Source organism: Cicer arietinum, chromosome 7 (assembly GCF_000331145.2).
Source record: "Cicer arietinum cultivar CDC Frontier isolate Library 1 chromosome 7, Cicar.CDCFrontier_v2.0, whole genome shotgun sequence".
Lineage (NCBI taxonomy): Eukaryota > Viridiplantae > Streptophyta > Magnoliopsida > Fabales > Fabaceae > Cicer > Cicer arietinum.
Window position 1 is genome coordinate 30,026,584 of NC_021166.2, and position 11,110 is coordinate 30,037,693.

The 11,110-nt window shown below is 33.2% G+C and overlaps 1 protein-coding gene across 1 annotated transcript; it reads left to right on the forward strand.

Annotated features, from left to right (window-relative positions):
* Window positions 1-276: 276 nt before the first annotated feature.
* LOC101513894 (uncharacterized) lies at window positions 277-3,713 on the forward strand. The gene is made up of 2 exons (XM_004514285.4): window positions 277-413; window positions 2,753-3,713. Exon 2 carries the CDS (start codon window positions 2,755-2,757, stop codon window positions 3,493-3,495), a length of 741 nt encoding a protein of 246 aa, XP_004514342.1. The 5' UTR covers window positions 277-413; window positions 2,753-2,754; the 3' UTR covers window positions 3,496-3,713.
* The last annotated feature ends 7,397 nt before the right edge of the window (window positions 3,714-11,110 follow it).

Below are 11,110 nucleotides of genomic sequence, written 5' to 3' on the forward strand. Positions count from 1 at the left end.
TGAGTTTAATAGATGGGTGTTGTAAATAGTTTTACATTAAATATGAGTTATTTTATTTTAAATTACTTCTTATATATACTGTAAATTTAATAATTTTTACACTATTAATAAATCATAATTATTATTATATCATTTATAATGTTTGGTTTTGTCGCAATTATTTTTAAAATTATTCAGTAATTATTTATCAAATATATAAAACTTTTTATCATGAATAAAAATTAATTAATTTTTTTTTTCAAATGAGAATTATCCGCCATAAAAGTGGGGTGAAATAAATGATTCCTATTCATTACGGAAATAAATGATTCCTATGCATAGTCCTTTTTCTCTAATAAAAAAATAACCGACGCACTTGGTTTTACTCGCTGCTTCTTCTTTCCTTTCTTCGGTGCGACGGTGGTGGAAATAAGGTTCTCTCTCTCTCTATCTCTTATCATTCGATCGGAGTTTGATGTATTTACGCTTAATTTGTTGTTTTACGATGTTGCTGGTTTAAAATGCTTCTTGATTGATTATATTCATTGATTTTTGTGAACATAAACTGTGAACAAGTTTATAACCGTTAATTAGTGGCTGTTCGCAAAACCTAGTGAAAGGTGTTTTTCTATTATTCTTCTCCCTTTTCTTTCACATTCGATAGAAAGAAGAGTCTTATGGGTAATGTTGGGATTGTATCTAAATTTTGTCCGATTACGCTAACCCTTTTTTTTTTGCTTGGTAATTATGGTATTGAAAGCAATAACTCTGTAATGAATTGCATTTTTGTTTGATAATCAATATTTAAAATTGTGCTGGCAGTAGGGTTCATCTCTTGAATCCAAGGTTGACTCAACTCAACTCATTTCCGACCCTAGTCTTGATTTCTTCAAATTGTAAAAACTTGATCATTGCTTCAATATTTGTAGTTGCGATGTGATTGCAAAAACCTATTGATTGATAAGATTGGTTGTTCATCATGCGTTGTCCAAATAGGACATGCTGCCATCGTCATTGCGCATGAGTATGACCACATGTTTTAGCCAATTGCTATGAATCCATAGGTGTCTTTGGAGAGTTGAAGGATTGACTTTCATGCCACTGCCAATACAATTTAATTCGCTATGTTTTTAATGCTCATATTGCTTTCTTGTTATCCTCCATTTTGGTCTTTGAGGTGGTCATATTGGACCCTTGAAGACATTCCTACCCAACACTCAATGTTGTCAATCACAAATCACAAAAGATAGATGTTTGTTCAAATTGTGTGATGCTATAGCCTCTATTAGACAACATTGATAATATCACGGATTTTAGGTAACAGCAGTTTGTTCAAATTCTACTGCGTTATAGCACTACAGCCTCACTATTTGACAACACTGTTTCCATCGCCTGTAACTTGGTCATTATTCTGCCAACGTTCGTATCTAAGTAGGTAGTTCATAGGGTGGGTAGCGTCACGATTGTGCCGAAGAAAATGGAATGAACACTAGCCACGACGGTGAAGGAAGGGGGGCACAAATTAAGGGCACATCTGCCACAGAAGGGATTGTGTATGGCGTGTTTAAGGATGCGGTCGTCACAAAAGGGGTCGTGTATGGCGTGTTTAACTTTATATTATATATGTCCAAGAAATGATTAAATAGCGGTCATCCCATTACATGCTATCCCACAATCCCACTTTCAGGGTCAGCTGCACCTCTCTGCTATCCGGGATTGACTACATAGGTATCCAAGAGGTTGACTTCATTCTTTTCTGGCCATCACAAGCTGTTTATCTTGTGAACTAGGTACATGTTAAGGAGGGGGAGTATTGTTAGGTAAGCCACTTAATTAGTTAGTTATAATACCTATTTAGTTATGGAGTTAGAGAATGAGAGATGATAGGCTATAAAGTAGAGGAAAGAAAGATTAAAGAGGATTATCTTTGGTTTTCTGTAAAGGACCTTAGAGTGGGACAGAACTAGATTTCTTGAATATCTGGCATATTATAAAGTTATGTCAATAAACATTTTTTCCTATATTTTGAACCGATACATATACAAATTCTTCATGACTATTATTGCTATATGATAGAAATAGGTATAGGATATACAGAAATGGAAAATCAGTTGAAACGAAAAGACGAACAAACTAGGCAAACAAACATGACTTCTCCATTTTATACTAAATCTATGATCCATTATCACTTCTAACTACTCGTAACTAACTAGGCAAACAAACTTTACTGACTCAGGTAGCATTATTTCCTTCTCCTTCATTTCTTCTCTCATTAATCTTTTCAATAGGGAGGCGCATCCTATCACTTCATATGTATGGCTATGGCCTTTACTTAACTTTGTTATATATATGTGAATTCATGTAAATCAACAGATTAAAATTCTTTTTATCATTCAACTGGACATTTAAAAAACCAGTTTAGTCATTAGAAATCCTTACATCTGGATACTGTGGTGGGAGTTGGGCGAACCTGGATCCAGGTTTTGATGTATCAATTAGTGGAAGTTATATGGGGTTGCATGCTTTATTTACTAGCCAAATTGCATTACTGAATGCATGCATCAGATGTGGTCAGTTTTTTCATATATTTTTTGGCATTGGGATGACATCTCTTTTGTTATGTTGCGGCTGTCCATGCAAACAATTTTTAGTGCTGTTCTGATTCTGATTGAGATTTCCATATTAATGTATGCAACAAGTTACTATATGATGTTTAATTGGTAAACACAACATAATGCTTTATTCTTTTTGTTGTATTTATATGGACTTGTAGCAATGGATGTTGAAGAAGCAGAGAGTGCAGTTTTAGCTTCTTCTGTCACTCTCAATTCCACAGTTTCCCGGCAGAATGAATTTTTTTCTCCTGAAGATCTTGCATGGGTTGATTCTTGCCTAAATCAGGATTCTGATATTTCAGGAAGTGATTGGATCCCTCTGAGGGATGCCTTGTTAGAAATTATCACTTCCCAGTCACAATCTTTCAGCACTGATGGTCAAGAAAACAATGAAAGTCTCCCCTATAGTGAGGAGAAAAAGATAACTTTAGAACTTAATCAAGAATCTTCAAATTCTGATGCAGAGCACTTACCAAATCATTCTTCGGCCTATAATATTAACCATATAAGTATGGCTGTTGAAACAAGCACTGATGAAATTCAAGACAACGAATTGACTGCAACTTTACCCTCTTCAAGTTTTCAGGGAAATCCTTTTCTGCCAACTTATAATGAAGAAGACCTTGAGAAGAATGAAATATTTGATTTAGGACTGAACCTGAATGCTGCAACTTATGAGATTGATGATGCAGCTGAGAATATCTTCAAAATCTGGGATTTGGACATTCCATCTGAGGAGGGTGAATTAGTTAAACAGTTGGAAAAAGCCCTATCTGAGAAGTCTTTGCCTCCGGCGCCATCAGCTTTTGATTATTCAGTGAATGGGAAGGATCCGAAGGAAGAGTCAGTTGATGATCTCATTGCTGGCATTGCTGATTTGTCTTTAAATAAGTTAGTTTAGTGTTCATTGACTTATTTTTGTTTAGACTATTCTGAGTAACTATATTAGCATTATAAGTTCAAAGTTTCTCTTGTCCCTCAGGTTGAATTTTTTTATCTAGAACAATGATGGTGAGGTATCCATCAGATCATTGTGTTTGTTTTTATTTGTTATCGATGTACAAAGATTTAGACTTTTTGTGGTTTAAAGTTAAGATGAATATGTTACAAAGAATCAAACATCAATCTTTTATACTAATATTAGACCTCTAGTAGGTTCCCTGAGTATCCTCATACTTATGTTATCTAGGTGCACAATGGAACTAATATTTGAGTTGATAGTGAGACGTCAGAATTTTCTACAACGGTTTGGACTCTGTTCCAACTAGGCTACCCAAAAAATAGAATTAGGATCCTTTTTTTGTGCAACAGTTATGTTAGCAACTCTTCCAACACTAGGCTAGGTCTTGTTATTTTTCTATTAAGTAAACGAAGACATGCTCATTTTGTCTTCCCAAGTATTTTTTTATAACTATGCTTTAAAGTATACACACTTAGACATTTTTGAACATTGGAACAAAATTTTATATGGAAGTAGGAATGTCAATAGGGCTGGTTCTCCGCCCCTCAATATGTCTCCATCCACATCCTCGTTTTCTATTATGGAGAGATTTTCTCTCTTGTTCCCATCCCTACAGATCTCTATGGGTCTCTGCACAGATTCCATCAACATAAAAATTATAAAACATTATTTTTAGAATGAATTTCATTTTACTTGAGACTTTTTGGAATAAAATAAATAAAATATATTGTTTTACATTATGTTGGGTTTTTAGAAAAATGAAAGTACGACCCGGAAAATTATTGTATTTGTAACTCATTTGTTTATTATAGAAGGATATTGTAATAATATTCTCAGGGATGATATTTTGCAGGGCGGAGGTAATGATTCTCAACCCCATCCCCAAACTTCTTTTAGGGGATTTTTTCAACAGTCTCCATCTTCATTGGGGAAAAATCTCCATCCACGGGCCCCGAAATAAGGCAATATCAGCACAGATCTCCAACTCACGAGTGCAAATTGATAGTCCTACATGGAATATCACTAACTTGCCACCTTATAAATTTCTCATTGGCATAAATAGGTTTATAAACTCAAATATAAGGTAAGATGGATCGATTGAAAAAACATAAAGTCAAGTTTGTGGCTAACGGTTATATACTCAAATTGAAGCAAAGAGATTAAGATTTTAGCATTTTGAAGTCTTTCTATGGTCTCAAATAGGCTAATAAGCAAATATTTTTTAAATGGTTTAAATATGTCTTTGGTCTCTACAAATATATCACATTTTGATTTTAGTGCTCGTAAGTTTTTTTGTTTGGATTTAGTTCATAATTGTTAATAAAATAAAACAACCAAAAAAAAAAAAAAAAAAAAAAAAAAAGAGTTGACAAACCATCGTGGCACGGAAGATGAGTTTTCCTAAAACTCGTAAATACCACTTTTAATTTCTATTTATATTTTTTATTTATAAAATAACATTAATTATTAAATGATAATTAATAAATTTATTAATAATATAAAACATTTTAATTTTTAATATATCATAAAAGATGATGTCTTAGTATGCATTTATAGGGTCACGTGTCCCGACGCTTTGTTTTGTAATGTTGATTTGATGTTAGAGGCTAAAGTTGATTGGCTCTAATTTCACAGGGCCTAAATTCAAACAAAAAAATTTATAAGGACTAAAATAAAAAAAGTGATATATTTGCAGAAACCAAAGACATATTTAAATCTTTCCAAATTATCATCCTTCTTATGCCCTCTTTATTTTTCCTTCAAATTCATGACTTGGACATGAGTTTTGTACCAGGCACCCCCCAATTTTACCTGCCACCCCCCAGTATTTTTTTAAAGACTATTATACCCCTCTGTAAAACAGTATAACATCATAAAAAAATTACCATTCTGATTTCACACCCCACCACTTTCGAAAATTTTGAAAAAAAATGTTGGATTCGAAAGTTTAAAAGTTTCGAAATGAATTTTAGTAAGTTACTCGAAACTTTTGTTATTTTAAAACCATCGAAATGCAATTTCTTTCAAAAAAATACAAATTTTCGAAAATTTGGATAAACACCAAATTTTCGAAATGGACATTATTCGAATATTTGCTTGCATTTGAAAGTTTCGAAATACACTAATGCTTCGAACATTTGGCCTTTCACCAAACTTTCGAAATGTATATTCGAATTTTTCAAAATTTCGAAATGAAATTTGGTCTTCGAAAGTTTGGATTGTCACTAAAGTTTCGAATGTTTTATTCGAATGTTTAAGATTTTCGAAAATCAGAATTCGAACTTTTACAATAAGTCAAACTTTCGAAATGTTTTTTAATTTTTTTTTAAATTCAATATTTATGTTAGAAATTATTTTTAATTTTTTTTAAATTCAATATTTAGAATATGTGGAAGATATAAATCAGAATCAAAAAAATCAGTAACTTGCTCTCATAAGGAAAACTGTCCATTTACTCTCAGATGTGTACCATTAAGTGTCGGTGAAGGATGGAAAATTAGTGTTCGTTGTGGGACACACAATCATGAATTACTTGATACTGTAACCGGTCATTCCTATTTGGGGCGTTTAAACGAAGAAGAGAGGAAATTTGTCAATGATATGACAAAGTATAAGCTTGCACCCAGATTCATTCTAAATGCTTTGAAAGTGAGAAATGAAACCAATGTCACTATTCCCAGTCAAATATATAAAGCAAGGAGTACTTATCGATCATCATTGAGAGGTCCGTACACAGAAATGCAGCATCTGTTGAAGTTAATACAACAAGAAAATTATGTGCATTGGACAAGAAGACGGGAAAATTCTGATATTTTGAGAGATATTTTTTGGACGCATCCTGACTGTATAAAGTTGTTAAACACATTTCATTTTGTTTTGATATGTGATAGCACATACAAAACAAACAGATATCGGTTGCCATTACTTGAAATAGTCGGTGTCACTTCTACTAGTTTGACATTTTCAGTTGGGTTTGCTTATTTGGAAAAAGAGCGACAAGATAACTTCATCTGGGCATTTGAGAAGGTACGAATGTTGTTCAAATCTGAGTCTTTGATTTCTAAAGTTATTGTGACTGATAGAGATCTTGCCATGATGAATGCGATTAGTGTTGTGTTTCCTACTTCAATACATTTGCTATGTCGTTTTCATATTGAAAAAAATGTTGGGGCAAAATGCAAACATTGTGTCAAAAAGGATAGACAAGAAGAAGTAATGGATTTATGGAAAAAGATTGTCTATTCGACTAGTGTGGAAGAGTATGATCATCATTTGCAACAATTTGAGCTATTGTGTGCCGATATTATTCTTTTTGTTGATTATGTGAAAGATTCATGGTTAACACCTTACAAAGAAAGGTTTGTCAACGTTTGGACCAATAGAGTGATGCATTTGGGGAACACAACATCTAACAGGTATTTTTAAAATATGAATTGTGTTGTTTTAGCAAACATGATTTACTAGTTTATGTGATTTGTTTTAATTGGTGTTATTTAATTTATTTGTAGAGTTAAGTCTGCTCATTGAAGATTGAAAAACATGCTTCAAACTAGTTTTGGTGATTTGTGTAAAAGTTGGGATGCAGTGAATATGATGTTGAAGAACCAAATATGTATCATTCAATCTTCTTTTCAGAAAACCATCAAGGATGTTGAGCACGGGTATAATTCACAATTTTTTCAAAATCTACATCACTGTGTATCAAGAAAATGTATGAAATTAATTGATAAACAGTTGGAAAGGGTGAAGATTGTAGGTACTAACAAAACAGAATGTGGTTGTACAATTAGAACAACTCATGGATTACCATGTGCTTGTGCGTTGGCTAAGTTGCAGATATATGGTAATGTTATCCCTTTAGATAACATTCATGATTTTTGGAAACATTTAAGCATTGCACATGAATTAGAGGATGAAGAATCTTTATCAGATTATGACTTTTCTGAAGAGTTGGAAGCAATGAAAGCGTACATGAAGAAACACGATATTATAAGTCAAAGGATATTCAAGGCAAAGGTGCGTGAAGTTGTATTTCCACATACCACATCAATACTTGCACCACCAGAGAAAGTGAGAACCAAATGAGCTGGTAAAAAGAAAAAAGAATTTGATACTCCTCGTGATCCTTCATATCGGGAGTATGTTGATGCTCTCAAGAATTTGCAAAGGCAAGACAACCATCTCAATCATCTCAACGTTCTGCAAGGCAACAATCTCAATCATCTCAGCATTCTTTTAAGACACAATTTCCTACTTATATACGTCTGTATATTGAGGACATAGTAGATGTTGTGGCTGATGGAAATTGTGGGTTTCGTGCAATTGCAACATTGCTAGGTTGGACCGAAGAATCTTGGGCTTTAGTTCGATCACAATTGGATAAAGAGATTGGTCTACATAAAGATGTTTATTCTAATATTTTTGATGACAATGTTGAATCAGTGCGCAAGTCATTGAAAATATCAAAATTGGGTGCTCAAGGAAAAGATAAGTGGGTGTCTTTACCAGACTTGGGTTACGTGATAGCAACACTATATAATGTCATATTGGTGTCGTTGTCTCTGCCGATAGGTCACTAATCCACCTTCAACAGCATGTTTTGCAATCCACCTACATGCTCTTGGAAGATGTGCAGGAACCGCACCTCTATCGCCCCGCTTACAGATCCTAGGGAAGTGTTCGTAAATCCAGCACTGCAACATAAGTAACATAATACAACTTAATTTAAATACATAAGTAAAATAATACAACTTAATAAATAAAATAATTAAATAAATGGATATACCTGTAAAAGGGTCATGTAACCTCCCAACTGTCGAGTGTCGTGGACAACCCCATCTCCCATGTTGTCATAAAGGAAAACCAATGCTGCGGCAGCCCACAATAGTGTCGACAATGATCTAAATCAATAAATAAACTAATGTATTTCGCCTCCACACACGTATGTGTTTTATCGGCGAAAATTGTACTGCCAACTAAATGCAATAGATACGTTCTAGCCGCACACTCAAACTGGTTAGTTTGAATGAGACGACTATATAAATCACACAACCATTGCAATCTATATTGGGCACATTTATTAAAATTAATCTCAGCTAGAGATTCCTCCCAAGTTGCACCTAAGTACTCATGTGCAGCTCTCGCAGCATTATTAGTGTTCATATTCACAGGTGCATCAAAAAATTTACCATGGGGTGATATGTGAAGGAGAGCCGCGACGTCGTCTAAAGTAATAGTCATCTCTCCAAATGACAAATGAAATGAGCTGGTCTCCCTGTGCCATCTTTCAACAAATGCGGAGATTAGACCAACATCAGCCATAGTGAGGTAGGCCGAAGACAGAGGTAGCAGCCCAGATTCCCGAATCCAATGCTCTACAGGATGTGGCAAAGGAACTTCGGAAAACTTCTTCAACTTCAGTCTATGAGTAATGACTTTTAACGGTCCACGATTCTACGAGTAATTACAAAGTAATTAATTAATTAAATAACCTTAAACAAATAATTGAATCAACTTAAACAAATAATTGAATAAATAAATTTATATAAACAATTAATTAAATAAATAAATAATTCAATAAATATATTTAAATAAACAATTAATTAAATCAACTTAAACAAATAATTGAATAAATAAATTTAAATAAACAACAAATTAAATAAACTTAATTAAATAACCTTAAACAAATATTTGAATAAATAAATTTAAATAAATTTAACTAAACAATTAATTATATATAAATTTAACTAAACAATTAATTATATATAAATTTAACTAAACAATTAATTATATATAAATTTAACTAAACAATTAATTAAATAAACTTAATTTAATAATTAAATATATAAATTTAAATAAACAATTAATTAAATATATTTAAATAAATAATTGAATAAATATATTTCAATAAACACTTGAATTAAATAGACTTAAAATGTCTCAAATTGAAATATACCTCTCCTTCCCATAGCCTCCGAGTCACGTGGTGCTCATACTGTGTCAACACATGTCTCAACATCGGTCCTCCGAGGAATCCAGCATCATCAGCATGTTCCATCTGAGGCTCAGGGACATCCTCCTCCAACTGAGGCTAGGGACATCTTCCTCCATCTGAGGCTCACGGATATCCTCCTCCATCTGAGGCTCACGGACATCCTCCTCCATCTGAGGATCAGGGACATCATCATGGATGTCTTGTCTTCGACGACGATGCCTAATTTGACGATTTGCTTCGTTTCGTCGTCTATTTGATGCTGTTGGTGGAATTCTCTCTGCACCCACCACCTCTATCACAACCTATAATATTGCAAATAATTTGGCCGAAGGCACCTCTCATCCTAGGCACTGCAACATATAAATATATAAATATTAAAAAAAATTATAAACAATAAAAAAATAATGTAACAATATATAAATAATGTTTCCCAAGATAATATATAAACAATATATAAATAATGTTTCCCATTTAGTTTCAAAAAAAATATAAATAATATATAAAAAAATGTTTCGAAACTTTGAAGGAATTCAAAAATTTTGAAATGCATTTCGAAGATTTCCCAAGACCATCGAAACTTTCCCTCAACTTCGAAAATTTGCCAGGCCTTTCGAACATTTCTCTGCCCTTGCATTTCGAATCTTTCTAAATTCAAGAAACTTTCGAAAGTTTCTTGTTTCGAAGCTTTCAAAAAATTCGAGGGATGCATTTCGAACATTTCAGATTCAAGTAAACATTCGAAAGTTTCTGTTTCGAATCTTCAAAACTTTCGAGGGATGCATTTCGAAAGTTTCGAAAAAATGCAAAGTTTCGAAAATGGACTTACTTTTGCGTTTCGAATCTTTCAGATATTTGAGGGATGGGTTGGATCAAAATCAGATATTTGAAATTTTCGAATGAATTGGTGAAAAATGTGGGTAAACTTTTTTTTGGGTTTTTATAGATGAGATGGAGGGTAAAATAGTCTTTTAATAATGACTGGGGGGGGGGGGGGGGGGGGGGGGGGCGCTGGTACAAAACCCCTTGGACATTGTTCAATACTTCACCTTAGAAGTTGCTCGGTCTCATCCAAAAAAATATTTGAAACATCATTTTTATGTATGTAACATTTAATTCATTCATAATTAATATAAGGCTGACTATTCACACTTATCCTAACACTTTGCTCAAATGTGTATTCTCCTTTTGCAGCTCTATCGCATATTGTGATGTGAAAAATGACATAAATGGGAAAGAAATAGGGCATGACTGCAATATTTTAACACAAGATGCAATGGTGAACCATTTAATAAATAGTAGTGCACCGTCAAGGTGTACTTGCTTTCGTTTATCGGTATCTTACAGCTAATTCTATAAAATATGTTTGCAGAACTTAAAACAATTAACAGGGAGGCTTGTATGTACAAATTCATTCATACAGTTGAAAGTGAAACACAATTAGTTTGAGATTAAGTAGTTCAATTGCACCCAAGATTTAAAAAAGTTGAAGTAATTTATGCAGCTAGGATAGAAACCAAAAATTCAGTTGGAGTAGTTGATCGACATCCCAGTTACAAAATT

Coding starts and splice junctions, on each gene's coding strand:
- LOC101513894 (XM_004514285.4), top strand. CDS start 2,755: ATGGATGTTGAAGAAGCAGAGAGTGCAGTTTTAGCTTCTTCTGTCACT.